Genomic DNA, 16,759 nt, shown 5'->3' on the forward strand with positions numbered 1-16,759 from the left:
CTGTGAAAAACAAAAACAAAACTTAAGCTTTACAAGAGTAAAGCAATTGTGAGCACAAAGAAAGGAATATAAATGTTTTGTTTAATTCAAATAAACCAGACACAGAACCTTATTAAAATAAGTCGAACTGCCCTGTGTGAAAGACAGACCGACTAAAGCACTGATGGAGTGTAATAAAAGTTGAATTCATTCTTATTTGGGAAGGAAAAAGACAGGGGCTTTCAGGCTAAATCCAAAAACCCTTTTCCATTTCCCTCTCCTTATTACTCTGCACCCAGTGCTTGGGAGAGGAATCACTTCCCCTGAATGTTGGGCTTGGTAGAGGAAAGAATAATTCAGGGATTGCCAAAGAATGCAACATAGTTTTCAAGGTCTTTCAGGAACAGAGCTCGGGTACAAACTTAAAGACACAGTCACACTCTCAGAAGATGTGGAAATTTAAAAGCCACTCATTAAAAGCACCACCACCACCCCAAATGTTGCAAAAGTGAAAGGAAAATTGCAGCACTCACAGGTGACGTAGATTTACCCACAGTCTCTGATAATGAGAAAAACAGATGATATTTTCTACACTGAAATAACTCAGCTGGGGAAGCAGGACCGGGCAGGAAAATTGACTCAGCACAAAACTGCACTGAGGTCTTTGGGGCCGTGCCAGATACGGGAATCCAGTCATGCAAGATTTTAGCTCTTCTGCCAGAGGGGTAGACTTGAATAGAGAGGGCGTGGTTATGTGCATATGTAAAACAAGTTGTGCATTGCAGGAGATGACTTTATTTCTGAATGTTGCAACTGCACCACAATCTCAGATTAACAATTAATATACATCTCCAGCATTTTGTGGTGTTGTGTTACTAAAGTAAGGATGTGCCCTTATTTAAACATGTGCCTGCCTTGTCGTAACAGCGGCTTCTATACCCACCATTTGCTAAATAATCATTCAAAACCATTCATGACCAATTGTATTAGCTGTAGTAAGTGTTGGATAGATGCAACAAAAACGGTGACACCGTATTCGTTAAAATTGTGCTTTAAGATTTGCCTTGCCTTGATTTAACCTATTACAAGTTCTCAATGAATTAGTCCAATCCTCAAACTGTAGAAAGCAGCAACTCAAATAAAACAAAACAGCAAGAGAAAGAAACAACAGTAGCTTCAGCTTCTGACCAATAGTAAAGCTATAGAGCAATGTTTTGTTGAAAGGTTGATCTCATGCACTCACATTATTCCCGTGATCACATTTGCACATTCACACCTTGAAAGTGCCCACTACAACCAGTCTGATCTGGCGGTGGTAATGAGGGAGGGGCAAGTTCTGCTTCCCACCCCAGATTTAATCTGCCGTCCCAAGATTAAACCGATGACCTCCCGGTCACACGCTTGCTTCTCTAACCTTTAAGCCACCACTTCCCATTAACTATGCAAATGTTCTGAGGAAGGAAATGCATTCAGCCCATAAGCACAGTGTGTGGTGGGGAGAAACGCTGAATCTAATCAGAAAGATCAAATCATGAAAAGATCTCCGATATGTTTAAGGTACTCAACCAAGACTGTGGCTAGACCAGACATCTCCCAGGCTTAAAATGAATGTGAAGTTTAAACTTTAGACTATCACCAGGATATTGCTGAAAATACATGAGCATTAACGCAAGGCAATGGAAAAGGTGATATAACTCACAACAGCGAAGCATTAGAAGATGTAGACTAAACAATTTCTACAGTTCTGTCACCACATGAGTTATGTAAAGGTTTATACCTTCTCTATATCAGAGATGGAAGACAAGGAGACCCCTTCCAGGACCTCTGGAGCTGTGAAGGCTCTTAAGTCCTGCTGGGTGACATACTCATTTGTGAATGAGATGTTGCCAGAGGGCATGAGCAGGAGGGACCAGGGAGAGATGATGAAGCCCATGGCTGCAGGGTCTGGAGAGGGAAACAGACAATTCAAACACTGGAAACATGATCACGAACAAAAACAGGGTAAGAAATAACATCACATTTAAACGTACATTATTTAAACTCCCAGCCATTGTCACACACGCACACACAGTGTTAATATAAAGTCTCTTATAAAGTTTTCAATCTTGATACCAGCATTACATCTCCTTGTCTACACATTTACAGCCTGAATGCAGCAAATGTAGACATATCTAACCACAGTGGATGTTTCTCGCTAAGGCTTTGGCGTTTATGGAAACTCAAGATGATTGAAGTAAACAAAAACACATGTTGCTTTCTTAGCCTGCAAGAAAATAACTGTTGAGGCATAGAAGCAGAAAGGAATGGCTACACAGCGTAATTCTCTTTTCCTACAAAGCCACAGCCAGCGCTATGGTTAGAGAACGTTTTATAAATATACAAAGGAATGTTTGAGCAGCGCTGCAAAATTCTTTTCTTTGACTAATACTTAACTCTGAGAGGAGCAAAGAGACGAACAGAGGAACTATATTTGAGGCACACACATATCTGCTTTCAAAAGCTGGAATTTACTAAGTAAATATATGTTTCCTGTTTAAAACTCGTGTGACCATTTGCCAATCTTACTCAAAAGCAGACTGGGTTACAAGGTGTCTCCCACACATACACATTTGCATATAGGGCATTCAGCAGACGCTTTTGTCCAAAGTGACTAACAAAAGTACATGTGTCAGAAGAAAGTGAAAAAGCAATGGATCGCTGTAGGTATGGATGTCAATAGAACAAGTTCCAAGTACTCATAATTGCTAGGTTAGCCAATGTTAGACAGCTAGGCTAAGATGCTACACAGTGCTAAGTACTATTATTTGCTCTGGTTAAGCAATGACAGATCTGAGCAGAAGTGCATGACTCGGCCTAAGCAAATTATATTCTTGACAATTAATCAACAGTTTCGATAAACTGCAGATATAGGCAGGAACCATACCAGATGCATAGTGACTGTTCAACCTGATAGAAACCAAACACTTCACTTCAAAAGATAAGCAAAGTGTACAACTGTAACTAACTTTATCCTTTAACAATGTAATCTGATAAGCTGCTATCTGTGCTAAGGGCAGGTAATAATTCTGAACTATTATACTAAAAGTAGATGCTTACAAACTGGACAGTGTACCATGCATTCAAATCCACAGCAAACATGCCATTTAGAGCGACAGCCTGCAAGACGGAGAGCAGCAGTTGGCCTCGGGCGTGTACCAAACACAGGAGCAGGTAGAGAGACAAAACAGCTCTAAATTTTGGAAGCATTGCTTTCTATTTGATACTCAATATTCTACAGACAAAAGCATGTGGAGGAATTCCTCTAACAAATCAGAAATATTCACACATTGCTTGTTCAAACAAATCATTCTTATACAAACGTAGTAACTAACCGCTGCTGTTTAAACACGGGGGGAAAAACAGTGCTTTTGGCTTAGTGTTTGACAACATGAGTCTACTCACAATGTCTGAAAAGTCATGTAAAGGTTTGCTAAGTTAATTGTACCTTGTCCCCCTACATAAACAAGGAAATCTCTAACAAATTTAAGTTGAAATGGTACAGTTATTAATCCACTCTCGTGGCAAACGGACTTCTTTACATAGCTCAGAGACTCCATAATAGCTGGTTCCAACATCTGCTCTTCAAATTTAAGCTTCACTCAGCAGTCTAAAACTGTACACGAGAGGCCACAATTTTCTCAATATAGCCGCACAACTACACACTGAAGGATGTGTTAACAATCACTGCAGCACAATACCATACAACAATTAAAATCAAATCATCTAAAATGCTCCAAGCATCCAGCCTTGCATTTTGTCCTGATGTTCAGAACTTTATCTCAGAATCCGTGATGACTGAAATACAGGAACGTTTGTGTACAACCCTCTTGTTGTAAATGTGACCTCAGCATAAAAGGCATATTTTCAAGCCACACTGATGAGAGGGAATTCCTACAGCATGCCAGGGGTTGTCTGTAATGGAACCAGTCAGCAAAACTGGAAGTTGAGGTCATGCTAGTTTATGCAGAAATGCACATGATTCTTCCTTGTTGGTTCTTGGTTAGGGCTTTGAGGAAATTCACACAGCAAACAGTGAACAGTTTAGATGACACAATTACGGCCAACATAATCAGGTGCACTGGAGAGTATGAGTTTGTATGAGAGTAGGCACCACCCAAACTTTAATCAACTCAGAGAGTGCCTGATGACTCACATCCTGCCCGATGTCTTAGTCACCCGTTGTTGAAGTTAACTTATGTTACAAAGAAGCTCAGGAATTGGACCGACTTATCTCTCTTTGGCTTCAAGGACAATCACAGGCACAAATGACTCACAAAAATGATTAAAACAAGAGAAACAAAACGGCACAGTCAACAATTGTACTAATGACGCAGAACCAGTACGCAACAAACTGACAACGAAATGAGTGCACTGATTGAATGTGATTTTACTGAGAGCAACAATAATTGTCTTTATAAAAATTCCAAATGTGATTGAAACTAAAATTCATGGGATCAAGATTTTCATACAGCACTTTCATTTAAAAAAAATAATGTCAATTATATTATTTCAACATATTATTAATTATATTATATTCAACATATAAATGTGGATATTTTCGTGTGTATGTGTAATAATTTTGAAGAAACATCTTTGCACACTTGTTTCTACATGTTCATACCTTTGTGAAAGAGTTCTTGGAGGCTCTCAGCACTCTGGCTGAGCACTGCCCAGACCTCCTCCTCCTGGAGCGGACCCCCTCGAACCTCTAAGGCTTCTGCCAGAGACACATGCATCTTCCCTGTAAAAGCAGAGACAGAGAGCAACTGATTAACACCAGAAAAAGAACAAACATCGATACAGAAATAAGCTTTAAACACAGATTGGAGAAAAGGGCACATTCATTCTTTCCCATCCGGAAAACACAGAGAGCATCTGCACATCACGTATCTTGTTAGTCTGAGCAATATATACCTCAGACTTTTTAATTCAGATTCCCAGGGAAGTACTAAAACATTTCAGTTAGAATGTTAGGTTTAATTTGAATCAAGGTGAGAATCCACACCCCGCTTTTCCTGACAGTCTAAGATGAAAGCAAATAAGCCCACATTTCCATATCACTACAATAAGCATTGATGCAGTTAAACACCGGTTTTGATCTACACTCCCCCCCCCATGCCCTTGGGCAAACCCCCACGCCCTTGGGCAAACCCCCACATCTTCTGATGTAAGCCGTCTTATTATCCTCTGCTATCGAGGAGGTAGCACAAGCACATGATGCGCGCATGCACACGGACACACACACCCACACACCCACACACCCACACCCACACACACACACACCCCCTGCCTTACTTTGGTTAAAATAAACAAAGTAGCAGTTTATGACTTGAAGCCTCTACCAGCTTCTGAAAGTTAAGAAAGCAGCTTCCAAATGAAGGGCACACTCATCTTGAAAAGCAAAACACCACTTTTTTGTTGTGGTCTACACACACACACACACACACACACACACACACGTTTCCTGATTACATGTCATAAAACTATAACTGGGTCAAGCTCAAGCTAGGTAGTTTACATTATCTCCTCAATAGCAGTAACACAGCAATTTAGCCTTTGGTGTAGAGTATACTGTATGTAAATATGAACAAATATCACAAAACAGTTCATCCACAGTACTTGGAGATATATAGATGGATGGATGGGTATATATAGATATATATGCATATAAGCCACAACACGCTACACCTAATAGAAAACTCTGAATTCACTCATGTGACCCACAAGTTGGTAGCCTTACATGATTTGATTATGATTTTCATATGTTTCAATGTGAAGGTAACAATCCATGACAGTCCATTTGTAGGTTTAGATGTCTTTTTTCCCCCCAACATGTAACAGTCTACAAACCAAACAAGTAGTCCAGATAAAATGGGGACTTTCCTTAAAATGCCACAAACCAGCCTTTGTGAGAGAAATAACAAGTTACGTTAATCTCTATCACAGTTTCCCTCTGAACCCACTGTGCTGACAATAAGTTCAAATCCCAAACCAGCCATGACAATGATGCTAATGTGAGCAAAACAGGGAAGCACCAGTTTTGTCAGTCTATTTCTAACTGAACAGAAACTATTAGCACATTAGAATACATTTAGCATTATACAAACAAAACTGGCCATCGGGACCAGCTAATCATAAAGTAAATGTGAGAATAGCAAGGTATAAGGAACATCTCCAATCAGAGTAAGTGTATTAGATTTTCAATTTCACAATAGTACGTGAAGCCGATATAAGTGTTCTCTTTAAATGTCTAAGATTATGAAAACCTGCTTTCAAAATCCAAAAAGGTTTTATTAGTCACATGCTCATATGTGCAGTGAAATTCATGTTGGCATACTCCAGATGGTTAATAAAAAAGGCTAGCGTGCAATAACTAATAATATTTTAAAATGGGGATAAACAGCAATTAGAAAGATAATGTTTTTATAAAAACATTTAAATATGTTTTATAAATATAAAACAATATAAATATTAAAATGCAAAAGCTGTGTGTAAGTGAGTGATGCAGTATACAATAAAATTCTGCACACGCCGAACTGCAAATATGCAAGGCAATGCAAAGGATTCACAGAGGACAATGTGGTAGACAAGGTGGAGAATACAGAAGCATGTTGCAGTCATAAGTAATTGTACCAAAATAGCAATAGCAAAAAGAGCCACAAAGAACAAGCAATCTTCACAGGTCAGCCATGATATGAAGTATATTATCACATAACATGTTTTAAACACGTCATGAGAGACATGTGTTCTCTGAAAAAGACATCAAGCTAAAATTGATAGTCCTTAGAGCACTCCAAAAAAGCATAACTCAGATCCACCTTTTGTTCTGTTTCACTGTCCTACCAGACTTAACTTTACAAACAAATCTAAAATCTTCCTCGAAACTTTCACTTCTGAAATAATTTTTTTTTTTTCTTACTATAGAATCAGGCCTATATATGGTAATACTATTGTATATAATAATGGTGGAAACCAATGGCTTTTTATCCTTCCTCCACTTTTTCCTCCATAACAACTCATAATTTAGAGTGCAGCTTCTAAATTTCTCAATACTTTGCCACAAAATATGAAACTCATGACAGACAGTCATGGTAGAATACAACAAAAATGTTCAATGTTGACAGATGTTTTGAACCATTTTTCATTTCCCCCCCCACACATTTGAGCAAACCCAAATTAAACACAGCACAGAGTCATATTGACTAGCTAGATCCCAGCTTTCACAGATTTTTATAAACTCAAAATACAAAAACAAAGCAGATGAAAACACAAATAAACAGGAAAAGAGGCATAATTCTTATGCAAGATGAACCAAAAAACACTCAAGTCTGAGATGGGTACCAAAATACATCAAAACACATTTAATCATTGTTCATTTTCTGTAGTGCCATTGTTCTTTAAAAACTTTCTTCCAAATAAAGCCAAATGATGAGAAAAAAACTGCAGACATCATGTGTGTTCCATAGAGATTGTCAGGTGTACAAATTTAAACATTCTTTTAAAAGAGAGTTTGCCTAAAACATTTCTGTAACTTTACGAAACCAACAATCACAGACATACAGTGCAATTGGACATGGGAGTAGAGGAGAGAAGGTACGCAGGATTTGAATTTCTCTTTCAGACTCACTTGAGGGAAAAGCCAGGTGATCAGCAAAGTCATATGACTTTGATTGAAAGAGAACTTTTCACTCCCTGTTGTCTAGGAACGCGTTTGTATGAAATTTTACTTGATGAGATTCTTCCGTCTGGACCAAAGTGGTGGACAGACTGACAGATGAACATTGCCATCCTTACTACCACGTTGTTAGCATAGCTACAAAGTCCCAGGGTTGACTCAACATTTTAAAAAGAAGCAAAACACCTGTCTTGCTGTGTTTGGCATTATGATCTACATTTGAGCATTGAGCATGCATTGATCACATAGCCATAAACTCTCAGCATTAACTGGGTAAGCAGTCTCATCAATGTTCGGCTTTATTTCTGAAATGTAAAACAATGTCCTTTCTCTTAATCTGAATTTGCAGAAGACAGTTAATGAGTAAGCATGTCACAGGCCTAAATGTTTATGCAGGAATGCAGGTTAACCATTCTAGTGAATAAGAGGCGTGAAGTCTGAGGCGAAGTGGGTTACTACCCATCTTGCTCATTACCCATGAGAATGGGGAGAGCGGGTGCTGAGAAGACTGATTGTTTTGCGGCCCTTGTTATTTCAACAGAGACCTACAGTGGAATGTTTTTATCCGCACCGAGGCTGCTGTGCGGGCCAGCTCCTCTCGCATTGGACTATGGTGCTGCTCATTATTGAGGGGGCTTAGGAGGCAGCGGCCCAAAACAGCGAGAGCGGGCAGCCTTCGCCACTCCAGTGCCTCATTCCCTTTCTCTTTTTCAAACAGAGGGGATGTTTGTTCCCAGGTATTCCAGTGTATTCCCACACTATAGCTAGAGAAAAGAAAAACCTAAACATGGCTTTGTCTGCTGCTGCTGCCAAGTCTTGGCCACAGTCACACGGATTTTAAAGAAAATAATCCTGGAAACATGATAGTGCTCTTTACTCTGCACTTAGGTGAAGCTTTTTCTTTCATGCCACCTTCCAGTCACTGACACAGTGACAAGCCATGAAATGGATTTGAAAACAATCTTCTGAAAAACTGCACTTCAGCAAAGTAACCCATACCTAAAAAAACAAACAAACAAAAAAAAAGGTACAAATAATTTCAGCTTCTGGCGCGTTCTTGTAGTGCTCCCTCTATATATTTGCCAGGAACAAAAATGTCTGAAAAACATGTACATCTTTCTCTCTCAAACTTTTCTTTCATCCGAAATCTTTTGAAAACTCAAGCAATTCCCCATAAAAGCACCAGATTCCACTTCTATTTCCAAAAGCATAACTCGTAACATAAGATATGAGTAGGAATTTGTTCATATCCTACAAACATCAGAACTGTGGTCCCAGCTGGCAAACACATTTGGAACAGAAGCCGGTGAGAAGAGATACTCTGAGCCAACGTTGAGGTGAAAATCTTCCTGAAGTCATTCATGCCAGGAAAATTCAACAACAAACTCTGTGTGAACCTTTATTCCCAGAATCATACCGTGTTATGCGGCCTGCACGCATACGATTCAAATTCAGAAACACACATGGTGTCTAGGAAGGCCTGGATCAGAATATCTTTTGAACAAACATGACTAGTGATGTAAGGACTGGGGTTTTCTAAATGCGACTAAAAAAATCAAATCCAGACTAGGTGCTATTACACTGATAAAAATGAAAACATATTTAAAGCACATCCTCCTCTAATGGTCTTGAACATTAAATGACGACACAGTTAGGTTTTTGTACTTGATGAATCCTTCCCTACTGCAAAACTGTAACAGGAGTTGAGAGACTGTGGTTGTAGTCACAGCTGGGTCTTACTAAAATTTGTTGTGAAGAAAACAGTAGCGGGAATGGAACAGAAGTGGTGACTCACCTAAACAAAAAGGGAAAACCAGTGTTTGGTTTTCATTAATCGTAACCCACTTACATTTTAGTCAGTTAGCCAACAAGCCTTCCCAGATTATCTTACAAGGAGTTTAACAAGGTTGTTGATGGACACAACACTGCCACTACAACACTGAACCTGCATGGTACCTTTCACTTATGGTTTCTCTAACCATTAAGCCCTGCCTGGATGTTCATGTTTTATTTTTCAGCACAGCCAGGGTCAGGACCAGCCAGAAAGAGATCCATGACTATTCCATGATTATCAGCCCAGCTCTGGACCGGCAAATGCCCTCATTTCTCATTTTGGTCTCAACCTCATCCGCTCCATTTCTGTTAATCACAGGGTTGCTATGAGTACCGTGACATGCAGAGCATGGTTTTGCAAAACCTCACTCCAACCCCCCACCCACTTTCCAACACACACAAACCCAACCCACTGACTATTTTTCCCAATTTTTTCCCTATGATGATGCTCACACCATCTCCACCATAAGCTCTCTGGATAGGGATGTTCATCTTGCACAGTCACACAGACTCGCCACTTTCTTCTTCAGTCTTGAATGACACATTCAAAACCCTCCTGACATTTGACTGTGAGTTAACTTTGTTACTTTTTTAAGGTAATGAAGGTGGAAGGGGTAGAAACTGAGGTCTTACAGCCCCCATAAAACCTTCAGTCTGCACTGACACATTATGCCTCTAAAAGGCTTTAAACAACAGAAAATAAATTGTTGGTAAATGGAAAATGGTATGCATGTTGCTGGTGGATTAACCTGAAAGCAGTTAGCTAGACAGACACCCTGTTATTTTTGTAGTTGTCTTTCCTCCCAAACTTACAGTTAGTGGTGTGGTCAAAGATGCCCCATGCCAGACGGCAGTAGTATTGTTGTGAAGTTAATACAACATGCAGCAATACTTTCAGGACGAGACGTAATTTACTAAATATGTTTACAAGCATAAACCTAGCTAGCTAACAGCGTGTCAACGTGTTTCTGTTTTTAGATAAAAGCCTCGCCACAACAGACTCAACTCCTCCTCAGTGTTCCCGGGGACAGTTGCGGGCAACCGTTAACGTTATGCTAAAGTTAGCCACAATACAGTTAAGTTTTTGTACATTGAGTTTTAAGTGTCTGAAACGAAACTTACCAGGGGAGAAGAGCTACAACACCACTTGAAAGAGAAATGTTCGTAACGTTACTCCGACGCGGCTATGAGTGCGCACACAACCAGAGGCCATCCCATCCACAATGCAACATCTTGGGTTAACTAGTAGCTGACTGTGCGGCGAGGCAGGCAGGCAACAGGTTTAACTTTTCCACAGCGCGTTCAGCTATTAAAAAAATCCACTACCTTACACAGCAGATATTGTTTTCCAAAGCGCCACGGTTAAAAACAAAAAAAAACAAATCTCTTCTTCGGAAATCGCTCAGAAGTCGTGTTTACTGGCCACTCCACAGCATTCAGATCCCTTCCACCGCAGCCGAGTCACCATAACTGCTGAGGAGCAGAAAAACCCCTCCTTTAGCCCAGCTAGCGTGGGCCGGCTGGGAGTAACCAGACACCTTACTGTGGCTGTCTATTGGCTCTCTGCTAGGGGACTGTCCTTAACAGTCTCTATAGAAACACACACAACTGTGAGTAAAATTTACAGTGAGCCTGGATTCTGGAGAGGCAGAGTCTGGTTTGTTAAATGTTGTCTATGCAATTTAATAATAAGAAACTTTGCAGATGTAGCAGTTTTCTGAACAAGGTTACAAATTGCTTTACAGGAAAACATCAATGTTGTTTAGTTTGTGTATACAGCTTTCCAACGCGTGTAAAGGCCACAAACTCCAACTTTATTTCATATAGCCTAAACATATAAACTAAAATCTGTTTCAGTGAATTTTCTCAAACACAGAAAGAATCAAAGAGGGAACTGACTTTGGTTTAGCCTAGACCACATTTGTTACTATAAAGATAAGCTACTTTACTCCATAAACATGCATAAATGAGACTGCGTGTGTTTATTTTATTTTATTCACAAGCTGAACACTACCACTTATTCAAAATGTGTTATTTTGGGGCTGGTGGTGGCGCAATGGATTGGTGTGTGAGGTTTGATTACCACTGCCACACATCCATCAGAGCAAGACTTAACCCCTAGCTGCTCCAGAGGTGTGAGACCTCTGACATAAATAGCACTTGTAAGTCGCTTAGGATAAAAGCGTCGGCTAAATGAGTAAAATGTAATATCAGTGTAAAATGTGTGTAGCCTATCATTGTCTTGCATCCTTCCTCCTGGGGTTGTGTGCGTGAGCTGGCATTGTATCAGTTTAGCCAATATTTGACTATTTCCCACAACATCAATGTTTTTTTTAGTCATCTAAAGCAGTCAGGAAGCAATTCACTGCTGAGTACTTCCTTTCTATGGTCCACTTCAAAGCTGCCTCATTTATGGTCTGTCTTGTGCCATCTAGTGCCTGTTAGTCATCATTACATGCTGCCTTATGTAAACAGTGGCTGTGAGGAGAGGGGTTATCTCTTGCCTGCTGGTGCCTGTCACTGCTAAAAGGCAGGATTATTATCACCAAACATGGGCTGGAGTGATAAATCTGGATTACTTGATTAACACGATAGTTTTCTCTTTAGATGGAGACAGTTGATATTCATTTTCTTGAACATGCAGTCTTTTAGTTCTGATGTTACATTTACATTTTACATTTTATTCATTTAGCTGAGACTTTTATCCAGAGGAACTTATAATTGGTATTTTTGAAACAACTCAACTATTCAGGGCAATAAATGTAGCAATAGGAATTTTGCAATAAGACAAACATAGAGGAGATGTATTTTACAGTACAATTTACAGAGTCCAATAAATACAGAGAAATCAATATGTTGAAGTTTTAGGCAGTCCTTGCCCAAAACTGCTTCAAGTCCCCTACCAGGCCACAACCCCTCCATCATAAGTCAGAATTATGATGCTTTTTGAGGTCACCCTAAAGAAAATCATATCTTTAAGAAATTAAAAACAAGTTGGCGATGGCGCAATGGATAAGACACATGCCTTTGGTGTGTGAGATTGTGGTTCAGTTCCCCACTGTGACCCATCCGTTGTGTCCCTGAGCAAGACACATAACCCCTAGTTGCTCCTGAGGCATGTGACCTCTGACATTTATAGCAATTGTAAGTCGCTTTGGATAAAAACATCAGCTAAATGAATAAATGTTTGCAGCATGTGCAATTATCCTCTAAAAAAGTGTTGCACATGTTAACAGATATAGTGTTTTAGCCCTTCTGTCCTTGTATGAAGATTATTTTGACTAACTTGGCTAAAGAAACGTATGAGTGTGTTTCTTACTATAAGCACATTCCACTGTGGGCTCTGAGGTACAGATGTCCTTTTGGCAATATTAGTAGTTTAGACTTCATTAAAGCTAATTGCTCAATTAGGTTGTTGCTACAAAGCCAAACATGTGAGGGCCTGGAACAATAACCTTTGTTTCTTAACATCATATGATGGATCTGTGAGTAAAATATTCATTAACACCCATCCAAGTACTCACAACTAGTCTCAACTAATGAACCAAAACTCTTATGAGGCATTTAGTTATCCTAATGTTGAATACATATTAGACTAGAGACAGGAAATAGCTTCATAGATTGCCTTAAGCGAGACTTATTCAAGATTGTGAACTGGACTGGCATTCCACTGCACTATCAGGGGGAATGGCTCAAAATGTAGTGAATGCTCTTGCCTCAACAACGAGATTGAGAATAACAAGACTTTTATTTCTAAATCTCCATTTCATTTCCAGGCCATGACATTTCCAAGGAAAGGAGGAGAAGAATAAGTTGAGTCACGGTAGTTGTAGGTTCTGCCCTTGGTATGTGAGCTGCCCTTACTTTCACCAGGGAAACGTCCCGTTGACCTTAACGCATGTGGTAGCTAGCATGTGATTTACAATTATGGAAGTGTCTAATGTTTAAGGTAGTGGCACCAGTTTTTTCTTTTCACTTCTGGCAAGCTTGGAAACTTATTAGTGTCTGATAAACTGCTGCCAGAGTCATCTTTTAGCGCCCTATCTCCTTTTTCTCAGTAGTCACAGTGTGGGTCAACCTAACTATTCTATGATCAAGAGACTCTGGTTTTAGTGTGGGTGTTTTCTCATTTTCATGTGTATGTGGGTTCCCGGGATGCCTGTAGTTTTACAGATCATAATCCTGACATTCCTCAGTTCTTGAAGTGTTACAGTTAGCAATTGGATGGTCATACTGTTTGGACATCAAAGGGTCAAACAAGCTGGTGGCGGATGTGCTATCCTGTAACCATGTGTTGTGATGTCTTCTGTTTAACCTCTCCTCTTCCTTATGCAGAGTACAATCAGGATCCTGGTGCTAAGGTTATGGGGGAGAGTGTAACTAGCAGGTTGTATGGTTTGTTTTCACATTGTACAGTTGGTTTTAAAGGTGTTGGACAGCCAAATGTCTTGTTGGCACTCCTTTCTTGTCAGGAGGCGTGGTTAAAATCATCAGTTGTTGGAGCCACCTGGGCCCGGTGTTCTCCACTATAAGAGTGTGTCTTTTGTTCTGCACTGAGGGCTAGAGAGGAGGGAAACCCTGTTCCCTATGCTCCACGTTATTTTTTGTTTCTTTCACCATACAACACTTCACGCACTACTCCTTCAAGCATGCACACCTGCTGACATGACTGATCTACTGATTATCAAACCTCATATGACTTTTTGAATATTAAGTTGTTTCTGTTAGTTTAAAATAAAAGTAATGGTACCTTTCCTGCAGTTTGTGTCATTGTTCTGTTGTTTTTTGTCGTGGTTTTGAGCCAGCCGTGACACTTTTAAGTACATTATCTAAGGCAAAGAAGCCCCATCAGGACACTGATAGGGATAAGATAGTTTGGGCAAGTAGCGTCTCATGAAGTGTAGGTTCTTAATTTGGGGTTTCTTCTTCCTTCTATTTCTGCCACTACTGTCTTCACCACCTCCTCAACAGTGCTGGTCTGAGCCCCAAGGGCGATTTGCACTGTAGCCTCGAAAGAGTGGATATGCCTGTTCTGACAGTCTTGGAAATGTGGGGCACCTGGTAGATTGAAGGCATGCGGTTTGCTGACTGGTGAGTTTAGCCTTTGGGTACAGCTGGAGAGCATTAAAAACTTTCCTTGAGCTCTTTTTTACCGCCTTTGAAATTAGTTCCTTGGCCTGCTTAGAGTTTAAATAAAAACTTGCCACGTCTGGCAATAAAGTGACAGAGAGCCATCCGAAATTAATGTACATATGAGTAGGCTAATGTTTGCAGCTTTGGCGGTCATAAATGTAAATCCCAGAGTCTTGTGCTCTACCTTAAGCATCTAACTTAGTCTAACCTATATATAAAAAGCTGATTTGGATGTCAATTGTCTTTTTCAAGCAGGCTTCTGCACTTCAAACATCCTCCCATTCTGATGATAAGTGTTGCTGAATTTAACTCGGAGGCATGTTAGGTGAGCTGACTTCATTGGGCACTGTTTTTCAAGTGGCTTATCTCACTGGTGTCTACTATGGGGTGGAACAAGGCAGCAACTTCTGGCTCTGATTCACTGTAAGAATGCCCTGTGGAGCTGCTGAGTATTAACATTTATCAACTCAGTCTGGGTGTGATCGTTCTGTAGTGATGCTGTTTGTATTGTTACAAGACGCTGGCTTCTGCAGGTCATTCTCTTCTTGATCTTGGGCCAGGTCTGAGTGAGTCGACAGTTGTTCTGGTGCTAGCTTGAGTAACATAGACCCGTTTTTCATAGAGCCATTGCAGACATCTTATGATCTATAAATATTAAATGGAAAAAATAAGGACATATATTATGGAGACAACTCCAAAACACATAGGACTGTCTTTTAAAAATAAATTATTTGACAATAAAAACAACGAAATAAAAAATCAAAGAACAACATTCAAAAAATATAAACATTATATAGGCCTACATATAAAATACGTTGCTTGTTGCTGTAGGCCTATGCATTAAGTTTACTTGTGATGAAATGTACCTTATCTTATTGCATTAGTAAATCTACAGAAAGACCAATTATTATTAGCAATATAAATATTAATCATATTATTAATAATTATTTTGTATTTTTTTGTTTTCAAAAAAAAAAAAAAAAATCCTGAAAAAGCATCAACAATGTTGCCTAAATCAGTGAGTCGATGAGAGCTCTGAGATGTGGGCAGCTTAGTGAGACAAACCCGACCCTTAACACCCGGCTCCATATTCTCTCAGACCCTCATGAACGCACAGGCGGGACGGTATGGGATCAGAGAGATGCTCCCACTCGCCCGTCCCGTCCAGAGACACCAGCCTCCATGTGATCTCGGCTCGGCTTTGACGTCAGACGTGCTCCTGTTCGGTTGCTACGGCAACAGATTTCCCTATACCCCCTTCCTTTTCCCTCCCTCCCTCTCTCTCTGCTCTGGTAGGTCCACAATGGTACAGCCAGCATCCTGCAGCACAATGGTTGCAAGGTGGTAAGCGGTGGGGAGAGTGATTCAGCATCAGCAAACCTCGCTTCCTTCCACCTCTGCCTTTTTCTTTCCTCATCGCCTGTTTTTTTTGGGGGTCTTTCTCCCCCCCAAACACTTCGCCATCTTTATGAACGTTTAAATTAAGCCTTCAGCTATGGTCACCGCAATGTTTCCCGTCGGGATGTTTTGAAAAGGACTGTCACCGGACTGGGATCGTCATCAGCTGGCACGGAATGGTAAGGCCGGGTGGGTTTGTTTAATGTGGATGCGATGTTTGGACCCCAGCTGCCTGGAGGGTGGAGTGATTAATATTGATTGGAAGGTAAGGTTAATGAAGTCCACTAGCGATGCCTCGGTGGGAAAGGGACCAAATAAAATCAACACCATCTTGATAAATTCATCGCCACGGAACAACTGTGCGGGGATTTCATTATGGCGTTAGTCTTGACCCGACATAATGTTGTCCAAACACTCTCTGTCCCCATCCATACAAACATCATGAGCTTAATCATAAGTTTGTGCCTAAATGGACATCGATTGTAACGCCACATTATAGGCTTTATCCAGGCTACATCTCTTTGTTATGTAGGCTATTCTGACTTTAAAAGCTGCACCATTTAATCATGCGTTTGATTCTGTGAACCATTTCCACATAATCTGACTATTCTTGGGGTGAATAAACACACTTGACTGTTGTGAAGCACGTTATGCATTTTTGATTAGAGGTGCAGGAGTGGTGCAAATGGATGATGGGTGAGT

The 16,759-nt window shown here is 40.2% G+C and overlaps 2 protein-coding genes across 11 annotated transcripts in view; one reads left to right on the forward strand and one right to left on the reverse strand.

The window, feature by feature from the left end:
- Positions 1-11,019, reverse strand: part of ptpn13 (protein tyrosine phosphatase non-receptor type 13) — a 49,731-nt gene extending 38,712 nt beyond the window's left edge. For 2 of the 4 annotated variants that reach the window (XM_046066114.1, XM_046066111.1), the window contains exons 1-3: positions 10,649-11,019; positions 4,640-4,759; positions 1,757-1,923 (exon numbers count right to left, since the gene is read on the reverse strand). In XM_046066114.1, coding sequence (XP_045922070.1) covers positions 1,757-1,923; positions 4,640-4,754 — 282 coding nt within the window. In that variant the 5' untranslated portion in view covers positions 4,755-4,759; positions 10,649-11,019. The remainder of the gene's footprint in view (positions 1-1,756; positions 1,924-4,639; positions 4,760-10,648) is intronic. The other 2 variants (XM_046066112.1, XM_046066115.1) reach the window with 2 other exon arrangements.
- A 4,889-nt stretch (positions 11,020-15,908) lies between these two features.
- The window catches only part of mapk10 (mitogen-activated protein kinase 10), a 34,349-nt gene continuing 33,498 nt past the window's right edge, over positions 15,909-16,759 (forward strand). For all 7 annotated transcript variants that reach the window (XR_006827811.1, XM_046066778.1, XM_046066776.1 and 4 more), the window contains exon 1: positions 15,909-16,236. Coding sequence is in view for 5 of the 7 variants with exons in the window: in XM_046066776.1 (XP_045922732.1) it covers positions 16,234-16,236 (3 nt within the window). In the remaining 2 variants the exon portion in view is untranslated. The remainder of the gene's footprint in view (positions 16,237-16,759) is intronic.

The sequence above is a fragment of the Micropterus dolomieu genome, linkage group LG13 (assembly GCF_021292245.1).
Source record: "Micropterus dolomieu isolate WLL.071019.BEF.003 ecotype Adirondacks linkage group LG13, ASM2129224v1, whole genome shotgun sequence".
In the NCBI taxonomy this organism is placed as follows: domain Eukaryota; kingdom Metazoa; phylum Chordata; class Actinopteri; order Centrarchiformes; family Centrarchidae; genus Micropterus; species Micropterus dolomieu.